At 35.6% G+C, this 22,223-nt stretch overlaps 3 protein-coding genes across 3 annotated transcripts; 1 reads left to right on the plus strand and 2 right to left on the minus strand.

Moving 5' to 3' along the window:
* The first annotated feature begins 4,994 nt into the window (after positions 1 to 4,994).
* LOC131433685 (glutamate-rich WD repeat-containing protein 1) lies at positions 4,995 to 6,662 on the plus strand. The gene is made up of 2 exons (XM_058600210.1): positions 4,995 to 6,142; positions 6,202 to 6,662. Exons 1-2 carry the CDS (start codon positions 5,137 to 5,139, stop codon positions 6,558 to 6,560), a joined length of 1,365 nt encoding a protein of 454 aa, XP_058456193.1. The 5' UTR covers positions 4,995 to 5,136; the 3' UTR covers positions 6,561 to 6,662.
* LOC131433681 (mismatch repair endonuclease PMS2) lies at positions 6,561 to 9,649 on the minus strand. Its single transcript, XM_058600205.1, has 3 exons — positions 7,908 to 9,649; positions 6,885 to 7,852; positions 6,561 to 6,744 (listed from the first exon to the last, which is right to left on the minus strand). Exons 1-3 carry the CDS (start codon positions 9,532 to 9,534, stop codon positions 6,643 to 6,645), a joined length of 2,697 nt encoding a protein of 898 aa, XP_058456188.1. The 5' UTR covers positions 9,535 to 9,649; the 3' UTR covers positions 6,561 to 6,642.
* Positions 9,650 to 15,000: 5,351 nt separating this feature from the next.
* Positions 15,001 to 18,470, minus strand: LOC131433682 (uncharacterized). The gene is made up of 4 exons (XM_058600206.1): positions 18,228 to 18,470; positions 17,796 to 18,159; positions 16,582 to 17,036; positions 15,001 to 16,526 (listed from the first exon to the last, which is right to left on the minus strand). Exons 1-4 carry the CDS (start codon positions 18,468 to 18,470, stop codon positions 15,099 to 15,101), a joined length of 2,490 nt encoding a protein of 829 aa, XP_058456189.1. The 3' UTR covers positions 15,001 to 15,098.
* Positions 18,471 to 22,223: the final 3,753 nt, after the last annotated feature.

A 22,223-nucleotide genomic window follows, 5' to 3' on the forward strand; every position in this document is an offset into this window, starting at 1 on the left:
GCATATGAAAATGGAATAAGAAAAGGAGAATTCTTACGAATAGTTGTTATTTGCAACGATTTTTTGCTTATGCAAAACAAATAGAAATTAGTGATAAAATGGGAATCAAATCTATTTGATAGTGATTATTACTACTTTTTTCAGTGTGAACTACGATAAAACACATAAATCTAGAATGTTCAGTGATCGAATACCATTTATTTTGGATACTTTGCTTGGGAATTTCAAAACTGGTATTGAACCAAGTATAATGTTCTATTCTAAATAAACTTTAGTTTTCGCACAATGAATAAAAATCGACATTACCACGTCAGAATAAATACTTCTTCTTCCACTTCTGCTGTGATTTTTTCAATCAATTTGCCCGTTTTCTTCAAAAATCGTTCAACATATTAACTAATTGAAAAATTTCCCTTCCTATTTGACAGCTCTTGCTGATACTATAATCACTAAACAAGCAGCATCCGTATTTCATTTCAACGTAATTAAAGCTGAGGAGCATCTCGCAAATTATTTGAACTTTTGGTTAAAATTTGTCATCCTGATTTATTTTTTATCGAGAAGTTAATGGCTGTAGCCTGTAGGCATACGAAGTCGGTTTCCAAAGGGAATTCATATACCTTATGATCAAAAAAGAACCGGGAATTTTGACGCATATCGTACGATTAGTTTTTGTTTGACGTCTATACAAAGTTGAAAAATTTTCGTGCTGCAATTTCTATATTGGATGAAAATTTAGAACAACGGCTCGTCTTCGAAGCGCCATTCGGTCGATTGTTGTGCGGTTTCGACGTCATATTCATAGATCCACACCTCATCACCAGTTATGATGCATTCAATGAATGTGGGGTCACTATCTGCGTTGGAAATCATCTCTTTGGCCACATCAACACGACGCTGTTTTTGAATGAAATTCAGTTTTTTTGGCACCAGCCGAGAAGCGACGCGTTTCAAACCCAAAACATCAGTTAAAATGTGTTCGGCTGATCCATAAGAGATGCCCAACAGCACAGCAACCTCTCTAATCGGTACAGAACGATTTTGCAACACGATTTGCTTCGCCGATTCAATGTGTTCTTCAGTAACAGATGTTGTTGGGCGGCCAGGGATCTCATCATGATCCAAGCTTGTACGAGCACCTCACGTCTCCCTCACTTTGTTATGTTGTTTTAGCGAAGTTCACAGTGTCCCAATGTTTTGCAGACTTTCATGCGATATATGAATTGCTCAAACCTATACGAAATTAACTACCTTTCTAGCTTTCAAATCCATTGATTCCTAAACATACACTATCAACTTAAAACGTATCAAGAAAGGGATATTCTGTTGTTATGAACTTCGATAGTGAAAGCAAGAAAATTTATTCATTTCTGTAAAAGCACGTGGATCAAAATCAAGAAAACAAAATATGCATGATGTAATATTGTTTTATCAATTCGATCGCCCTAGGACCAAAGGGCCTAAATGCAAATGCCAGTTTCTCTTTGTTTCCTTTCGAGAATTACCAGATTGATATTATATTTGAAGCTACACTCTTCACATTATTGAAAACTGTGAAGAAATTTCGTAATAATCGAAAGAGAAAGTAACCAAAGGAAGGCTCTCATTTTCAGTTAGTCCTTTTGGCGGTGGGAGTATCGAATTTATGAATAGGAAATTATAGCTCACTTGACGTTATTCGGAATCATCGCTGAGCTGAACTATCCTTGGAGAATTTTTGGAAAGCAGTTTGAAAAAGTGCTACCCGAATAAAAAATATTGCAGAAAAACAATACGATTTGTTGTTACAAAACCTTCCACAATATTGCTTTAACCATTGAAAAATATTTAATTGTGAACATGCTTTTTACAATGGAATGTACAGGTTATTAAGTATCGTACCAATTCAAATCATAAAATTTTCTCATGGGTGTTTTCTTGGAAAACAATCAAAGGTACAGTTTGCATACTGTTTGAAACACCACGTGTACAATAAATTCAATTGTGAATCGTAGAAACAATATTTTGAAAAAAATCGTGTTAAGATACAATAAAATGTATTGTAACCCATACATCTAATTGTGAATCAATTGTTTATGCTGAAAAATCAATGGTTCTTTTTTTACGGGTGATAAGAAAATCTTTAATCAATGCAGTTCGAACTTTATTCAACCATTTTCTAAGCAATTGACACAATGATGCTAAAACGAAATGTAGAGGCGCTGCTTGTTTAGATATGATAGACCTTTTTAACGATTTATCATAAAAACGGGCAAACTCATTTGAAAAATCATAGTAGAAGTGGAAGTAAAAGTTTTTATTCTGAGGAGGTAATGTCGATCTTAATTTATTGTGCTTCTCGCTCGTTTATTTAGAATGGAGTATTATACTTGGTTCAATACCATTTTTCAAATGCCCGGAAAAAGTATTCAAAATATATGGTATTCGATCTCTAAACATTCTAGTAATCGAGAAATCAACACTATACTGGTTTCTGTTTAAAAAAAACGGAGATCCGAAAAAGCATAACCCTACCTAATTTCACACATTTCTGAAGATTGTCCCTGTTTAATTTAATACTATTGAATATACGAAAAAATCGTTGCCAATCATTACTGTCGATATGAAAATTTTCGAAGAACGTTCCTTTTTTTTGGTTCCATTTTTTATTGACAGGTGTCGCTACCGGTAATTCAATTTCGCGGCAATGTACCAATTATGTTCTTCAATGACGTTAGCAACTGAAAAGCGGTCAGACCCTGTTAATTAGGTAAAATGTTGAAAATAACAGTTTAAACTTGAGTTACCACCTATCTACTCATATTTTAGTTTAGAGACGTTTCATAATTTGAGTATTTTTACTCAAAATATGGAAAAAAAATATTTTTTTTTTTAATTTGAGTGAGTTTAACTCAAAACTTGAGTTCCTTGCACTCAAAATAAAAACATTCTTATTCGTAAATGTTACAAAATCATTCTTCTTTCTTTTAAATGAAAAGCCCAGAAAAGTGATTCAAAACCGTTTCCTTTTGACCGGTTTTGAATCGAAACTGAACGATGCTTGTTGAGTTCTACCAGTGAGCCCACACTCACTGGGTATGCGGAAGTGACTAATGAGTGAGTTGACAGTTGGGAAGAGAGGCAGAAAAGAGATAGCTGACATAATTGATAGCAGATCAGCAGTTGTGCAACTTAATCTAAATTAAAACTAATAATCTATTGTATCATAGAGGTTTATCACAGTTTTTTGTTAATCTATCACAGATAATATCGGTTTATAGCGATACGTACGAAATACGAAAAGGTAATTAGTACAGTGAGTATATGAGATAAACACCTATAAACACATTTGAATTGATTTAAATATGTTACATTTAGCCGGAATTTACACTTTATAATAATCAGAGTGAAACTGAAAATTGGATTTGCTATATTTCATTTGATTAGTAAAACGTGAATTGAGCTATAACTAAACCTAAACTTAAAATTAAATTCAACGTAGACGGAAGATTGTTCGCGTCGTTGCGAGTGGAAGCTAGGGCTAGCACGAGGTACAAAAAAGGAAACCAAACGTTGTAAGGTGTTTTGAAATATAATTAATCATTTTACTAATAAATAAATAATTACAGTTTTAAGCTGCTACAAAATAAAGCTGCTATAAAAAAGGTTTTTTTTATTAGAGATCTCAACAATGCTGATATCCTTATGTTGTACTTCTCACTTAGCATAGTTGAAACCAAAAAATTTATGTTGAAAACATCTATGATAGATGATTTATGATTTCAAAAGGCAGACCTAGAAACGTAAATGAAAAACGACGTATTCTTGCATCCTTAAATTCGATAAGATATATCGGAATATAAAGAAAACGCCCTGAACTGCTAAAAGTATTTTTTCCACTCAAATGTTTGAAAACTCAACGATTACACTATTGTATGAATAAATGCGAGAGAATTCGTGGCTGAACAAATTTTACTCAATTCCATATACTCAAATTTTGACATATTGTTCCAGTTTATGAATAGCGGCCCTTACCCGAGAATTATTAATGTCATTTTTAATGATTACTAAGTAATGATGTATTTCAAATTTGATAGAAAACTTGTCATTACTGCACCATACACGTTCATTAAAATGATATTATTTTTTAGTAATGACATTTTTTATGACTCGTGTAAGGGCCGCTAATTCCCACATTATCGAAAGGACGGAAAGCGTAATGAATTCTTACTCGACTGCATGATTTTTCAGTGCTCGATCGGTTCAGTGCTAGAATTTTCGCCTGAGTTGGCAGCTCGATCAACCTGATTGACAGTGACATTATAAATGTCATTGAATATTCGCTCATTTTATGAATGTGTTAGTGTGAAATTTAAGCGACTTAAGCCAATTCACTACACTCCAGCTAGAGGAATGGATGATGCTGACTAAGGTAGGCCGTTTTGTTAATTTCCAGCGAATTTCAATAGTTTATATTGGGATTCTAAGAAGAACTGGTTATTTACTAGTTCTGTATATCCGAAAAACATGAAGTTTTAAATTTGTATATTCAGTTATATAATGTTATCGTTTAAAAATAAACTGAAAATCAGCACGAAAACGTGCAAAATCAGGAAAGAAGAAGAAGAAGACGAATTGACAATTCAGTCCGCATCTTCTCACTCAATTCCGAATGATTTCCGAATCAACCGGTTGTAGGCGAACCGGTTCATTCGGAATCGGTTGTTGCACTGGAGTTGGAATTGATTCGGAATTCATTATGATTTCCACATGAAATTCCGAATGAAAATTTCTCGCCGATTCGGAATTGATTCGGAATCCATTCGGAATCCATTCGGATCTGATAATGTGGGTTTGAGTCATCGCAACTCAAGCCATGAGTTATGTTCAAAGAGCGTGCAGATTTTTATTTGGCAGCTCTGCCGCAAACTTTCTTTCAGTTGGCAGATTTTTTCAACCCTGACTAAAGGCACATGAATCTCTTATCTGGCATCCCTGGATCGCACGCTATTCAAACGTCAATCAAGAGAAAAACGTGCCCGTGTATATTGTTAAATTTTGTACATTTTGTGTGGAAATACGAATTACATTTTTAGTCATCGTATTGATACAGTATAAAAAATCTACACATATTACAGCAAAAGAATCAAAATAGCAATGTCGTCTCAAAACGAGGAAAGAATGGAAGTTGCTGAAGATCAGAATATCGAGGATGCAATTCTAGCCGGCGAAAGCGACGATGATCAATCCGAGGATGAAAATATGGGTACCGATCAGAATGGTCAAATTTACCTGCCTGGTCGCAAATTAAACAACGATGAGGAACTGGTATGTGACGAATCGGCATACGTGATGTTGCATCAAGCTCATACGGGTGCACCATGTTTAAGTTTCGATATTATCGCGGATCCGCTGGGTGATGATAGAGAAACATTTCCGCTGTCGGCATTTCTTGTGGCAGGCACACAAGCTGCAAGGACGCATATCAACAGTGTGATTGTCATGAAGATGTTCAACTTGCACAGAACCTCCAAAGAACGTGATGAGGATGAGGAGACAGATTCGGATGAAGAAAGTGACGATGAGGAAGATAAACGGCCACATATGAACTGCGCCTTGATCAAGCACCCTGGCTGCGTGAATCGGATTCGTTCGACCACATTTAATAATTCACATTATGTGGCTACTTGGAGTGAAATGGGCCGAGTTAACATCTATAATATAAATGAACAGCTAACAGTCGTTGACGACGAACATGCATGCAAAACCTACGAGACCAATAAAGTGGGTGATGGAGTGAAGCCTGATTTCACATTTAGTGGTCATCAGAAAGAAGGTTTTGCTATCGATTGGTGTACCACAACGCGTGGTATGTTAGCTACCGGAGATTGCAGAAGAGATATTCACATCTGGCGTCCTAACGATAAGGGATCTTGGACCGTTGATCAACGGCCACTGGTAGGTCATACTGAGTCCGTGGAGGATATTCAATGGAGTCCAAATGAGCCCAATGTGTTGGCTACATGTTCTGTTGACAAATCCATCAGGATTTGGGACTGTCGAGCGGCTCCATCCAAAGCTTGCATGCTGACGGCAGACAATGCCCATAAAAGTGATGTGAACGTAATCAGCTGGAATAAAAATGAACCACTTCTAGCCAGTGGTAAGCAGTATGAAGATTAAATTATTGACAGGGTTTTACGGTTATTGATTTATTTTTAGGTGGAGACGATGGTTTTCTGCACGTATGGGATCTGAGACAGTTCCAGTCCAAATCCGCTGTTGCAACATTCAAGCATCATACGAATCACATTACCACAGTCGAATGGCATCCGAAGGAGTCGACCATATTGGCATCCGGTGGAGATGACGACCAAATAGCCCTGTGGGATTTATCAGTGGAGCGAGATAATGAAGAGGAGCGCAATGATCCGACTCTTAAGGACTTGCCTCCCCAACTCTTGTTCATTCACCAAGGGCAAACCGAAATTAAGGAACTGCATTGGCATCCGCAACTCAAAGGTGTACTATTGTCTACGGCTCATAGTGGTTTCAACATTTTCCGAACGATCAGTGTGTAGAGGTAAACCGTTAGAAAATCAAAACAGCCTTTATTTTTGATTAAATATTGATAAAAATAAAATAAGAAATACATACACCACTTTACGGTGAGTTATTCTTCACTTCCTCAGTTTCTGTTTCTGTTTGTTCTATCATCGACAAATTCACTAGGTGTCGCATCGTTGGACGTCCATGTGGACAGTTCTGTGAAAAAAAATTCATTGCATTAGTTAACATGGTTGCTGGGGGTTTTAAAAAAGTGAAACAAATTAAATTTTAATAATCATTTTAGTTTTTATCCTTCATAAACATACTAATTGGAATTGAATATTTTGCTTACTTACCCATGGCTGTTCAATTTCGCCCATGTGGTTCACCAGTTTGCGCATCTCTGAAACCGACAATGCTTTTCCGATCATAACCGACTTTCGGCACGCTCTGGACGCGAACATATCTCTAACTCTCGACGGTCGACATAGAGTGTTAGGCGCATCTTGCAGCATGAATATCAATTCGTCTATATCCTCTTTTCCAAATTCCCAATTTTTACTGAACGGCTTTGCCACCAGCTTGACCTTTCGCGTAGGATCTGCACCGCCATCTATTTCAAATCGGAAACCATTCATCTCGAATATTTCCAAATTATCCATCAATATCATCTCATTGACAGCTGTCATCTCAAGAGATTGTGGAACCACAAGTTTTTGATTCTGCAGGATCGTATTCCGCTGAAGATCTTCAAAATTATACTTCTCATCGGTTGCATGCTGATCGATGATGAATAAATCTTGGTCCAGCCGCACAACAATGAACCCCAGATTGAACTGTCCAATGATTTCCATACGTGCAAATTTCTTCTTTGTAATTTCCATTTGTAGTTCCTCTTCGGCGGCTCGATTATTGGAAGGATTAATTTTACTTTTAAACTTGAGCCGGCTCAATGAGGCCCGCCGCTTGTTCGCTTCACGATTCACCAGGTCCTGTTCTTGTTCGAGCAAATCTTTCAAAGAAGGTAAATCAGTTTGAAGCGTACGTTTGTTATTTATTCGAAATGATAGTTCGTCATCAGATGGAGTTTGCTCTATTTCAATGGTTTCTGATTCCCGCTTTACCAATAATTTTGAATGAGTTGAGTTTTGTTCTATGGAAGGCGTGTCGTTGCGATTTAATATTGTGCTTCCAGTCAGGTCTTCATCAGAAATCTTTGACATCTCAATTTTTACTCTTGTCGGTAAGTTCAAAGCAGGAACTTCAACTGGGCCTTCACTAACATACTGAATATTTTTTACTAATTCGCTTTCTTTTGTCACATCTAGAAACATACACATGAAGAATATATCAAGTATCGTAATACTCTTATAACTCACCTTCATCAATCAAACCGTTTGATCGAATCGATTCCGAATTCGTAATTTGATCAGCTTCGTTCATTTCGCATTCGATTTTATCTTCACTCGCTGTTCGGTCGTCTTCAATCAAAGTTGAGTTTCGTGCAATTTTTGGCAATTTTCCAAAGTCTTCGCCCTCTGACTCCGATCCTGATTGATTATCAATTTCTTTATGAGAAGATGCATTCTTCGACGATACATTCAAGAAGTTGTGAATTTTCTGTAAACTTTTCGTCGTTGGTCGCTTCCGTTTATTGCAAGTCGGTTTCGTTGAACGACGTTCAGCTGTTTCATTCGATGATTTCCACTGACTAAAAACATCCGATAAATCATGCACCTTTGAAGTTGAAAGACTGTCATCATTTTCATCTTCAGTTCCGTTTAGCGATTTGACGGAAATATTGAGCAGTCGTGTAGTTCCACTAACGTCAAGATTTTGCATTTTGTAGGTCGACGGAATGTTTCCATACGTCTTCAGTAAAGATTTTTTAAGAGCTAACAGAAGTATTTTTTCGTTGTTAACCAATAATTGTCTTTTGTCGGGAGTGAGGTTGATGTCCACATCTGTTCGATCCATTTTAAGGTTGATGAACACAAACGGATTTTGGCTGTTATTATATCTATGATATGTTTCATTGACCAGTTTTATGATTTGCTTTGGTTCGCATGGCCTAGAATTTATGTAAAAAAATTGACGATCTTTGGATGATCGCCCGGAACCATGAGCGCAGCTCGAAATATATCCTTCTATTCCAAATCTAGACAGATTCAATGTATCCACCTCTTCTTGAGTGAGTGCTAAATTATCATCAAAATCACTCTCGTTGAGATCCATTATTTTGCCACTGCTATTGATTGCGGGTTGTAGCTGAACCAACTCCGTCGATTGTTTTGCACCAAAAACGGTTGCTATATTGTCCAACACGGAACCGGTGCCCTGAGTACTCATGATAATCGATTTTCCGCTTTTCTTATTTTGGTTAGTACATATGATTCTCACTCCTACGGAAACTAGACAATATGCCTGTAGTATTTGGCACATTTTAAAAAATTCCTTCTTGACGTTTTTTTGAAATTCTTTCTTTCGTACAGGCAGTGTCGAAAACAAATTTGAAAGGGACACCGTTGTACCAATCGATCTGGCACAAGGACTCCGTTTCCGAATGACTCCGCGATGATCAAGTTCTAGTTTGGTTCCATGAGGTGCCAATTCATGTCTAGTGACGATTACCATATCTGAGAGTGCACACAATGAGCTCAATGCCTCTCCACGGAATCCAAAAGTTTCTATACATGCAAGATCCGAGAACTCCTTCAGTTTCGAGGTGTGGTATTTGGCTGTCATTCCTTCAAAGTTTTTTTCATCCACGCCACTACCATTGTCCGCTACTTCGATCATATCTGCTCCATGTTCTTTAAGTTTAATCTCTACAAGTGTGGCTCCAGCATCAATTGAGTTTTCGACTAGTTCCTTGACGGCGATTGCCAGACTCAATACGACCTGACCCGAACAAATTTTATGTACTGTGTCTTTATCGATAGCATTGATTTTTTTGGATTCTGTGCTTGTAGGCGTCGGCTCGATAACATCCTCAATCTCAATCATGATCGTGTACCGTGAACTTGATTAATTTGCTAATATGCAGTATTATACAGAAAAACCTAAAAACTCTTGTTTATTTTGATTCAAGTTTCTGAAGATGAATAATACAATAAAGAAGACGCGCGCCAAACAATTTGGCTGCATTCTGATACTGCTCACTCACGCTGTAGTAGTGCGGGTAATCACAGTTCTGGTGTGCCTTTTTTACGACTCATTTTGAAATTTCACAGACAGTTGTTTTCAAATAATGATGAAACGAGCATTGGCAGCAAATGTCGAAAAACATCAATGAATGTTTCGACTTTGATTTCAATTTCTATTTAGAAATTATCATATATTCTCAGATCAACTTTTGATAAATCGATAAATTGTTGGTTTATCTTTAAAAGGTATGAAAATCCACTGAATAAATTAAAATAAAGAGTTTCGCTCTTTCTTGATTTGTTTACATCTATACTTCCTGTATGAATGATGAAGTTACGCCTTCGTGCATTTTTCGTAAATCTTAGATATTAAGACAAATTGAGGTAATTTTCTCGTCTCATTTATTATTTCCAATAGTAAAAAGTTTGGAAACCATCTAAAATTACGAAGAGGAAATAGTTTCGCCCTTCCTTCCTAGAAATTGACGCATCACCAAGCGACAGAGTGATTGTTGGCAAATAATCTTCTCAAGCATGATTTTTGATATGGGAGAAATCAAGCTAGAATCCAACGGTATAAAAGTGTTTTCTCAGTCAGTGAACGAGTCGGAATTTCGGGAAGCAGACAGATCTATCTATAAACTTCATGCAAATTTTATTTATTGGCTATATGTAATATATTAGAATACACTGAAGTCTTTTTTATGTGAGTTTACGTAGTACCGCATAACTCTGAAAATTCGCATAAAAAATCGCATAACTCTGAAACTTCGCATAAAAAACGCAGAAGGGACACCGCATAATTCTGAAAATTCGCATAAAAAACCGCACTCTGAAACTTCGCATAAAAAAATCGCATAACTCTGAAAATTCGCATATTGGTGTTTCGAACAGTATTCAAACTGTACATTTGATTGTTTTCCAAGAAAACATGTATGAGAAAATTTTATGATTTGAATTGTTACGATACTTAACAACCTATTCATTCTATTGAAAAAAGTAAGTTCACAATTAATTGAATAGTGTATAACAATACATTAAAATATTTTTCAATGGTCAAAGAAAAATTGTGGAAGGTTTTGTAACAACAAATCGTATTGTTTTTCTACAATATTTTTTATTCGGGTAACCTTCCTGTAGACAAACCTGAGCAGAATTTGCTTGCGCAAAGATACACGGGCAAATCTAAAATTGTTTCCTCAGCTGACGGAAAATGACTGAAGAATAAGTACTCGAATTCAGGAAACAATGCCAAACATACAGATCATGTTCCTCGTGGTAAACTATGTGACCTTTGTGAACAATGAGCTTGTGTCCAGGCTGCTAAATCACATAAAAATCGGTTCAGTAGCTTTCGAGATGGATTCGCGCTTCATCCGACGATAAAAGACATGTAAAAAACACATCAATCGAATCGTTTCTGGGGCATTGGTAACTATTAGTCAAATATAACAATTTACTGGTCTAGGTTGCCAGCAACAAAAAATCATAAGAACTTATCTTGACATTACAAGTTACGGAAAGATAAGTCAATTTACGATACAGTTTTGATATCTCGGTTAATTTTTCAAAAGGGCGTATAAGCAAGTGACAGCTTCTCTTTAATCACTCTCTCTTTCGATTATTGTGATGTGGTTAAAAAGATTTTCTTTGATATCACTATTCTGTTTGAAAGTCGAAAGTTTCGGATATCATTTCATGCAACGAGTTGAGTGATAAACGTGAAAACCGCTTGGTAATTAATAGAAGAGAAAGTAAACAAAGACAAAATGTCACTTGCTTATACGCCCTTTTGTAAAATTACCCGAGATATATGAGTGGCATGTTTTTTGTTTTACTGATGCTGTGAACAAATTCTTTTACTTTTGCAAGATCCGTTCTTCTTTGAAATACAGCTGATTTGCCAAATACAAAATTTGACAGTTCTCAAATGTGTACTCTCCCGACGAAATCGTTAGCTTCATGTTCGACCGACGGAGCTGCCGAATAAATCTAGTTACTTTGTAGTTCCCGCATAAATAAAGATTATTACTGATACGATTCGAATTAAATAAAAATGTTTTTTTATGGTAACCGCATTTGATATGGTATGTTGTTGTTTCAATTAGAGTGCCTTAACCAAAAGTGACGACAGCTGTTCGTTTGGAATGACAGCTTTGTTCCAAAAGAGCCGACGACCTGCCAAACATGTACGTGCCAATATTTTGAATTAAATGTTTTGAATTGTTGCCAACATTACGGATGAGCTGTTGTCAATCTGGTTTTAGGCACTCTAGTTTTAACGATAAACACGGTTTTTTTTCAACTACAAAGTATTGTACACAGATGATACGATTTGTTGTTGTACTATAGTATATCGGTTATATTGAATAATATGTATACTGTAGCAAGAAAATAAATACAAAGCAAAGTTTTGGCGTTACATTTCTTTTGTGGAATTTCGACGTGAACATTTCAAAAGGGCCTTAAAACAATTGACAGATTCTCTTTGTTTACTTTCCCTTTCGATTATACCTGCGTTATTACGCAATTGTTCGTTACATGTATGATACTATTACAAAGCTGGAGATATTTTCTTTCATTATATAGGTATGCAAATTTGGTAAGTGAACTTGAAAATTTAGGTGTTATTAACAGAAGAGAAAGTAAACAAAGAGAATCTCTCATTGGTTTATGTGCCGATTTGGCCTTTCTGTGTCGATTTGGCCTTTCTGTTTCAACAGACTTCACAGCCGATTCTTAGCGTACAGAACTATTGCATGGGTAGTACTACGATCCTACTGACACTATGAATCCTTCCAGGTCGGGGCTCGAACATACGACAACTAGTTTGTAAGACCAGTGCCCTACGCATTGAACCGGCAACCCGGGCAAATATGGGTGTTTAAAATAATTATAAAGAACTTCTGCTGATCATCTGACATCAATTCTCTACGGCTATACTATAGTTGTAATATAGTTTTGAACGGTTTTATTTTATAATACTCCAATCACCTACTGTAATAAATGAGCGAAACTGGATAATTCTAGTCCACACTTTGGGTAGCTTACATATAATCTATTTTGCTGCCTAATATAGCAGCAATACATTGTGATGACGTCCCATGCATTGTTAAATGTAAATATACTCATTGTATATCGTGTATATTGAAATTATGAATAGTGCAAACCACTGTTACACTGGTTAAATATTGCTTAAATATTTAAAAAATATATTAAAAACAAATTATACTCACTAAATATGGCTTGATGGTGTACTTAATCTACAATCTTGGAAGAGGAAATAAATGTATGTTTTGCATTTGCATAGTAAAATATGAGTGATGAATGATGTGGAGTATTAGTATGGATCTAAGTAAAAGTAACGAATGTCTGATAAAGCACTAAGCATACTACAACGTAATCTAAGAGAAAGCTACTTTCAACATGCAACTAAACTACAATGTGTGGAAGTTTCGGATGCTGTTATCCACGCCATTTGCGGTTCCAAAAGGTAAGAGTATATGATTCCGTCATCATAAAACCAACTGCATACTGCAAAAGAGATCAAACTTGATTAGTAGATCGCTTCTCTACCCTAGATCAAAGTGCAGTATTTGTTGTAGCATGAACAATGCCTGACAAGTTTGGCACGGAAAGAGGAACATATCCATTTTATTGTTCCCATTCTGTGTGTTGTTGCCTCTTCTTGTCAGACATTAGTGTGCATCCTTCTCCATTGAGTAAGGATGCAGACAAGCCCTGGGGCCGTGACAGCATCATTCAATCTGTCTCAAGGTTGTGCTAACGCCCAGGGTTTCCTACGCGCAGGAAAAGTTATTGTAAAAATAAATAAATTCCGACTAATTCTAACGAATCATTTTGTTGATATGTCTATAACAATTCTGGTTTTATACGACCAAAGTATTTGTTTGGAATAGTCATATTCTAGTTCAAAACAAGCATATTTTGCAAATTTTAGTTTTATTTGTTAAAGAAAGGTATCAAATAAACCTTTATGACAACCTTTAAAGAGCGAGAAGTACCTGTGTTAATTTTGGTAAGAGCACGTAAATTATACTGGAGTTTAAATACAACACACATGCACATCTGAAAATATTGTTCATGTAGCAATTGTGATGCCATACAATAATAAAATGATCCTATCGCAATAATCCTCTTTCCGGATAGAATCGGATCACAAAACGAGAATGAGCGACCGTTTGTTGCTTCATTTTTTATATCGTTTATTTATACCCGACTTTAACCAGGCTCTGTCAGCTTGGAGCGAAACAAATCTTCAGTTCAGCAACACCATCGCACGGCATCACATTCAACATATCATGTCAATTGTATGGGTGCACAGTGCTGTTATTTTGGCGCGCACGAATTTGACATTTCTCTCCCTTACTTCTATGTACGAGATTCGATGCGAACTCGCCTGAGGCCGCCATGCTTGCAAAAAATGGTGTTGCCAATGATTTGTTCTGAAATCGTGAGAGCTGGATATCTTGTTAATATGATGTCTTTGCTTTAACCTAATTTTGGTCGTTCGCCGGGTTAATTTGTTGCTTCGGAATCCCCACAGCAAAGTGCTAACACTGCTAACCCGTGATCTCGCGCTGGTGTCCATTCTATGTTAAATGCACCATGCCTGTTTTTTGTTGCTGTGATGATATCCGTCTCTCTTTGACGGCACTGATTGAATCGTGTAAAGAGTTGGTAGAGAGCGTTCCACGATACGATAAAAGCCATCCTTGGATCCTAGTGATAATTTCTAATAATAATCATTTTCTGTCAGTAGCGATTAGCACATTCGGTTTCCCCGTGTTTAACAAATTCGTAGCACAATAACCGTTTTGATTCTACCAAATGCACGGCTTCGATTTCTTTCCGAAACGATTGAGTTTTGTAATGGATGTAGATAAGTGGCAAGGGTCGACCATGATTTTCTGCGCGTGCGATTTATAAAATGAATCCATTCCTCATCTCCTGTCACGATAATGTGCAGAAACCCTTTGTGTTATACCGAGAATGTGTAATTTCGCTCACCGTTGCCTGTTGTCTATCATTCAGCTAATGCGTAACCCATTATTCTACCTTCTGAATCTTACCCATGACGTGTAGACTTTTAACCTTTAACCAATTTTTTTTTGGATTTTGGATACCGTCTTCGTTCAAAATCCGTGTGATTCGGCATGTTTATTTTCCTTCCGAGAAAACACCACTGCAGGCAATTTGTTCAGATTCAGATTGATTATGATTGATACGATATATGCAAAAAAAAAAGATAACACAACGAGTAAAATTGGTCGATGAATCGGAGAATGGTATATTGAAAGGGTCTGTAAAAATTTAATAACACCAAACGATCATTTAAATGGACATTTCTCAACTGTTTCGAAGGCATTTTTGTACTTCCTAACATAACAGTAACACTCTGTATTAATTACCGAATGAACTTAAAATAGAACCTACTTTCTTGATTTCATCAAGTTGGTCTTTGTCTAAACCTCCGTGCCTATGCAAACCCTGCAGAATTAGAACGTGTTGTCTTAGAGTACTAATAGAATTTATTGCTGTACAGGGTGCATCATCACAATCTGTTTTTTCAACAATGTCCATTTTCGGTCGCTTGGGGTTCGTATGCAATACATTATCAGTTTCCATTAAGGTAGAGGTTAGTACAAACTCGTCGAAACTACTGTCGAAATGATTCGTGATATCACTGGTATCCTTATATAGAGAGCAACGATGTGAAATAACATTTTGTACCATTTGATATGACAATCGTGTTATTGAGCTATTAGTAGTATTTAATGCAACATTGCTTCGTTCGTGATAGGATGCCATCGTTTTTATCAAAATGTTGCTATCTTCGGTAAATAATTTTCGTAGCTCGAGATTTTTTTGATTTTGGCTTAGGAACATAAACTTTGAAGACAGACTCAATGAGCAAACATCCTGTAGAATATTAGTTTTTATAGAGCTAGGAACACATAAAGAATGTTCCGAAAACTTGGCTATTAAGAGTAACATCGCACACAATAAGCTACTAGTTTTTACTGCTTCAGTTTTACTTATTTGTAATGTGTTACACAATATTGCTATTTCAGGCACAATCATTTGTAGTAAATTTCTATCGTTGAAACCACAGATTAAATGAATAATGTAAATACATTCATATAACTGCTGAGATGTTACCTGCGTAAATTTGGACGAACAAAATTCTTTAAGATGTTGAGTAAGATTTTTTTTAACACCAGAGACCAACTTTGGATCTACTTTATCCAGACCGATCGTTAACCAAAGCTTATAATTACTCTTGTCTGTAATAGGATAAAGTGTCCATACCTTCAGTTGCATACTACTCGGTAAGAATTCATACAAATTTTTAAGCAAACGACTTACAAAAATTGCTTTTGGTTGGGAGACAAATATCGAGAATTGGTCGTTTAATACTTTCCAAAACAGGAAATAGGGCCATAGGAGCCCTGCCGACTGGTACCGGAGGTAAACACTCCAAATGTCAAGTCCTACTAAGCCAACCCAGAATGAATCCTGTAAAATCATACTCACCAACGTTTCCTCCAGTATCTTCTGTCTTGTTTTAGAATTGCGTTTGGCACAAATTAGAATAAAGCCTGATAAGTGAACTACTAAAGTACGATAAATGTCTCTATGTTGATTGAACAACATGTGGCTTTTTGATAAATGCCGGACACACATTGACAGCAAATTCGTTTTTACAAGGTAAAGATCAACCATAGAACCATTCTGATCATCGGCTATTAGTTTGGAGATTAAATACTCAACAATTTTAATAAGCGCTAGTATTTCTTCGGTTGATTGATAATCGATTGAAAAGATTGCCTGAAAATATACAGAATATGAACGAATAATTGACAAATTATATTTTACTATATACCTCAGCAAAATTAACATTACTAAATACTGATCCAATGAGATTCATGTATCCAACTGTTAAATGTTGACGAACTGCTACTATCAAATCTTCAGCTAAAGTCTTCGTCAACAACGTGTTTTCTATTGCTACTATCGTATTCAACAGTTTATTGTAGTCTTTGAACCCATCTTTGACCACCATCAAAACTTTAAGTAGGACTTTCAACAGAAGACCATTGAATTTTAGTTTTATGAGCACATTTTTGCTAATTTCCTTGCTGTCCATCATTGATTTGAAAAACTTTTCTACTTCATCGTTTATGTTAAGAACATGAACATGCAACCAACGCGTGTCATTGGTTTCCATTTGTTTCTGATGTGTGGAAATAAGTTTTACCACTGTTTTCCAAACCTCAGTGGATAGTCTAGTATCAAGTCCAATAGTTAGGGATCCAATTTTGCAGAAATAATCAATTACTGTAAATACACAGAATAAATTAAAGTTTTAATAACCTACTCTAAGAAGTGTGATTAGCCGCAATCTGAATACCTGACCCTCCAAAAGTGTATAACTTTGTGGTAAGGTTTAACGAAGGTAAACCAAACACACCCCGAGCGGTCGACTTAGCATTCCAATGTAGTTAAATTCATTTTAATATTTTAGCTCTTACTTGACAGATCATTAATTAATAAGGAAAATAGTCATCTTACTACGCAAAATTTAAAATGTGTGAGCTTCCAGGTTAACGGTTTAATTACAGAACGTCTACGTTTGTTAGAAAATTCTACCAACATATTTTCAAGACTAGAATCTTTGAAATACTCAGAGTTGTTTTTGGTACAATGAGGAATTGAATTAGAACGAAATGTTTCACTTACCGAGGTGATCAACTATTGACCTCGATTTGAAGTTCAATTTTTACAAAAACTTCATCCGAAAATCCCCGTTCAAGTTGAAGCAGAATCGAGAGGATCGGTAAGAGACTACACATGAACTTATAAATCTAGTAACCATGACATGAAATTCATTTCTTCACTGCTGAGTGAAGCAGTATTTTCATTTAGTTTTGCATTTGCCCGGATAGAATGAAACTGGTTTTCCTTTCAAACCTAACCTTTTTATCGTAGTAATCAATGAATGTCATAGAAGTGTTTTGCAGTTACATATTCCAATGACGGTGCACCCTTGTTGGCAATTCGATAACATTGCTTGATTTGTTAACTTCATGAACTTACCGTTTTTCAAACAATCAAATTCATCCTCAATGTCTAAATGACGAAAATATTGCCCAGAACCTTCCGGAGCCGTTAGCATATTTGATATTAAGAATTGAATTTTTTGACACAACGAAAATAATTGTTTCACGAAATCTTCCTCGTCGGTGCCAGGATTGATTGTATGAATGTGCAATCGAATTATTTCATAGCTTCTAGTTAGGAACTCCAGGAAAATAGTAATGGATTTGTAAAACTGGTATGTCTCAGAGTTTCCTATGATGTATTCTGCGAATTTCAGAACTACATTTGCAATAGATAACATAGACTTTAAATTGTCAATAATGAAACATGAGAGAGCGTTATCCTCCAGCTCAACGGCAATCTGTAAAAGTTTCCAAGTTATTAGTTTCCTAGATTTTGATTCGAAAATTGTAACGGAATTTAATCTACCTTGTGTAAATGTTTTCCCAGCTCCGGAAGAAGGACCTGTGCTATTTCCGTTTCAAATTCATTAGGATCAAACATGTAAAGAACCTTTGCAAACAAAAACTCGTAAACATCTACATCACTCTCTTGTCGACGAAGACTATTCAGTGCGATCCGAGCAATTTTCTTCAACGGTATATGTTTCAATTGATCTTCAGCATGCTTCAAATCTTGAAACGTTTGTACTTTGATTAAATGGTCGGCCATGGTTTGTTAAAATAACTGAAATTTTACAATTATACGTATCTAAAAATCGAACTAAACTAAAAATGTATGAGGTATGTCTCATAAATAAACTAAAGCACTTGCGCGCCGGCGGGTTTCGCTTCCATTGCTTCAACACCCTTTAGAAATTTCAATAATTTCAGATTATAATGGCTGCGTTCTTATACACGCTGCCAAAAAAACACTTCAAAATATAACGATTGGCATATTGTCGCAAAACTGAAATGTAGAGGCGCTGTTTGTTTAGAGATGATACTTTCAGCAAGAGCTGTCAAATCGGTAGGAAAATTTCTAATTACTCCACCTTTTCAACGATTTCTAATGAAAACGGGCCAATTGATTTGAAAAATCATAGTAGAAGTTGAAGAAAAAGAATTTTACTCTGAGGTGGTAATGCTGATCTTAATTCATTGTGCGAAATCTACCGTTTATTCAGAATAGAGCATTAAACTTGGTTTGATACCATTTTTCAAATGCCTGGAAATAAAAATAAAGTATCCAAAAGAAATAGTACTCGATCGCTACACATTCTAGTACTCGAGAAATCAATATTACACTGGTTTCTGTTTAAAAAATATTGATCCGAAAAAACCTAACCTTACCTAATTTCACACAATTCTGAAGATTTTCCATATTTAATCATATACTGAAAACAGAAATCCCGTAAATATCAATAAAAAATTACATGAGTCAGACGTGGTAACAAATCTATTCAAGTTATGTGTATCCGATAAACGTTGAATGCAATACTCATAATGCTCATCTTACCATGACGATAATATTTATTAATCAGTTTGATATAACCAATAAACATAAATACTGTTATATGTGAATGGCTTTCATCTCTCCGATCACATAAAAGTTACGTGATTTTCACATATGAAAAAAGCAGTGATGTTCATTAATGTTTCAATATGGCGAGTTTGATCAACCAGTTGCTTACCGATTTAGATTTATCGGAAGAATCTCTTATTGTATTGGAATGTAAGTTCGTTAAACGGTGAAATAAAAAAGATAACTATATTATGCTTTAATATTGTCAGAGTGTGGAATTCAGATTTATGAATTTCTGAATCAGTGTTCACATATAAGAGTAACGGTAACTGGGATTACGAGGCGATTTATAAATATGTGGATGCTTGAAGAAAATGTAAAGTACGGTTTTTGTTCTTTAAAACAATGTTTTTATTAACTAGGATTTTTTTTATTTCAATGAGAAATTTATCATTCGTCAGACTCTAGTCTCTGGCAAGCGAAGAAGGGTCATCTTGTAGCGGTGCGTCCAAAACCGTCCAAGGTAATAAAGAACCATATACTGAGGTTTGAGGTTTGGTTATACTTTTGGAATGCACCGAAGAGGGAAAGATTATTTTTGTTTTGGAATGCAGGAAATTTTGATAAACATTATATGGCCTTCACTGCACACGAAACGGCAGCCAAAATTGAAATTATGCCAATAAATGCTTTAAATTGTACTGCGATAATGTTGCATAGAATGAGTAATAATTTATATTTTCGCTTGAAACCTATTTAAAATCACCATTAATTTATAACTAGTCTATAAAAACTAAATGCCTCTAATAAATAAAAAATGAAAATTTAAGCTCTTGTTTCATTGCAACAAATTCAATCAGAAATTTTTTAAATACAAACTCCATTGTGAATTATTAAAATATTCCATGAAGTTTATTGCCAGCATTAAGCATACATTTAAAATGTATGACTAATCCCAATAACTCTCATTGCCATTACACATAAAAAATATTGAGAGAAAATAATTTTTCGTGAAGCACTAGCACAGACTAACAGACATGACAGTATGAGTAAATTCTTATATAAAATAATTTTTCGTGATGCACTAGCTCCACCTATATTGTACTGCGCGAACTATTTACTATCTGTACACCCCTTGTGTTATGTAAAAGTTTTTTTACTAGTTGGTTTCCCCTCGTTTGTCAACACCGATCAGCTGCTTGCAGGGATGCCTGATTTCATCAAAATATTTAAAAATGAATTTTCATAATAAATTATTGGATTACGTTGATAATATATTTAACTTTTTCGCGATGTTGGAAGGTAACCATTTATTTGACTCAACGTTGTTCATCTAGACTATTTTTTTATTGTGTTGGTAGTTTTCACCCGAATTTAAGTGGCGGCAGACCAGAAGTAAGTAAATATTGTAACAAAACGGGTTCGATTTTGTATTGCATTGGAGGATGAGAAGTAGGCACAATTATGTATATAGTTTTGGCAATATGTATTAAATTTGTATCCTTGCGTGAAATTCGCATGGACGTATACAAATCAATACATTACAGGTAATTCTGTATGAATGGCAACTCTGTTGGTAAATGAAAAAAATAAACACAGTCTAGATGACAGACAGGATGTTTTTGATAGGGTAACGTGGCGCCATCATGACACATGTGAGTACTGTCCCAAATAAAGGAATATTCGAAATGACCGTTAAAATGATTGAAGAATCTAATTTGAGTGTCCTGTCTGTTAGTCTGTGGTAAAGTTTCAGAACACATACAGGATTTCACCGAAGTTTATGTCTTAAGGGGGGCACTTTATGAAAAACATTTTTTTTAATTTATTGCTTTAGTCGATAGATATCTTAACTAACTGACATTTTCGGATAAAATGGTCTGATTTGGCTTAAGGCCATCGTCCAAGTACCATGCGCGCGGGTGGTTTTAGGAAATTTTCGATGGAAATTTTGAAAAATTTGCCAAAACCAAAAACATACAGACCTTTGAAATACATTTATCTATCTACAGGGTGAAAATGGCGGAGGATTTTCCGAGTCTTATCAAAAATAGCTCTGAAAAAAAAACCTAAAACCACCCGCGCGCATGGTACTTGGACGATGGCCTTAAGCCACAGACTAACAGACATGACAGTATGAGTAAATTCTTATAAAAATAATTTTTCGTGATGCACTTGTTCCACCTATATTGTACTGCGCGAACTATTTACTATCGGTACACCCCTTGTGTTACGTAAAAGTTTTTTTACTAGTTGGTTTCCCCTCGTTTGTCAACACCGATCAGCTGCTTGCAGGGATGTCTGATTTCATCAAAATTTTTGAAAATGAATCGTCACAATAAATTTTTGGATTACGTTGATAATATATTTAACTTTTTCGCGATGTTGAAAGGTAACCATTTATTTGACTCAACGTTGTTCATCTACACTATTTTTATTGTGTTGGTAGTTTTCACCCGAAATTAAGTGGCGGCAGACCGGAAGCAAGTAAATATTGTAACAAAACGGGTTCGATTTTGTATTGCGTTGGAGGATGAGAAGTAGGCATAATTCTGTATATAGTTTTGGCAATATGTATTAAATTTGTATCCTGCATGAAATTCGCATGGACGTATGTACAAATCAATACATTACAGGTAATTCTGCATGAATGGCAACTCTGTTGGTAAATGAAAAAAATAAACACAGTATAGATGACAGACAGGATGTTTTTGATAGGGTAACGTGGCGCCATCATGACACATGTGAGTACTGTCCCAAATAAAGGAATATTCGAAATGACCGTTAAAATGATTGAAGAATCTAATTTGAGTGTCCTGTCTGTTACTCTGTGCTAATAGATTGCTTATTCGAAAAAGTTTTTTTTGCTTCTTGGGAGATTCGTATTAAATTTAGGAAATCTATCAACTCTGTATTCTGTATGTGTATGTAAAAATCTGTATAATACAGATAAATCTGTAT

Source organism: Malaya genurostris, chromosome 3 (assembly GCF_030247185.1).
Source record: "Malaya genurostris strain Urasoe2022 chromosome 3, Malgen_1.1, whole genome shotgun sequence".
Lineage (NCBI taxonomy): Eukaryota > Metazoa > Arthropoda > Insecta > Diptera > Culicidae > Malaya > Malaya genurostris.

Bases quoted from the DNA above. Each gene is read 5' to 3' on its own strand.
- LOC131433685 (XM_058600210.1), top strand. From the start codon at position 5,137: ATGTCGTCTCAAAACGAGGAAAGAATGGAAGTTGCTGAAGATCAGAAT. The intron at 6,143-6,201 runs GTAAGCAGTATG...ATTTATTTTTAG, and splicing joins TGAACCACTTCTAGCCAGTG to GTGGAGACGATGGTTTTCTG.
- LOC131433681 (XM_058600205.1), bottom strand. From the start codon at position 9,534: ATGATTGAGATTGAGGATGTTATCGAGCCGACGCCTACAAGCACAGAA. The intron at 7,853-7,907 runs GTGAGTTATAAG...GTATGTTTCTAG, and splicing joins AAACGGTTTGATTGATGAAG to ATGTGACAAAAGAAAGCGAA. The intron at 6,745-6,884 runs GTAAGTAAGCAA...TTTTTTTCACAG, and splicing joins GCGAAATTGAACAGCCATGG to AACTGTCCACATGGACGTCC.
- LOC131433682 (XM_058600206.1), bottom strand. From the start codon at position 18,470: ATGGCCGACCATTTAATCAAAGTACAAACGTTTCAAGATTTGAAGCAT. The intron at 18,160-18,227 runs GTAGATTAAATT...AAACTTTTACAG, and splicing joins TGGGAAAACATTTACACAAG to ATTGCCGTTGAGCTGGAGGA. The intron at 17,037-17,795 runs GTAAGTTCATGA...GTGTATTTACAG, and splicing joins ATTTGATTGTTTGAAAAACG to TAATTGATTATTTCTGCAAA.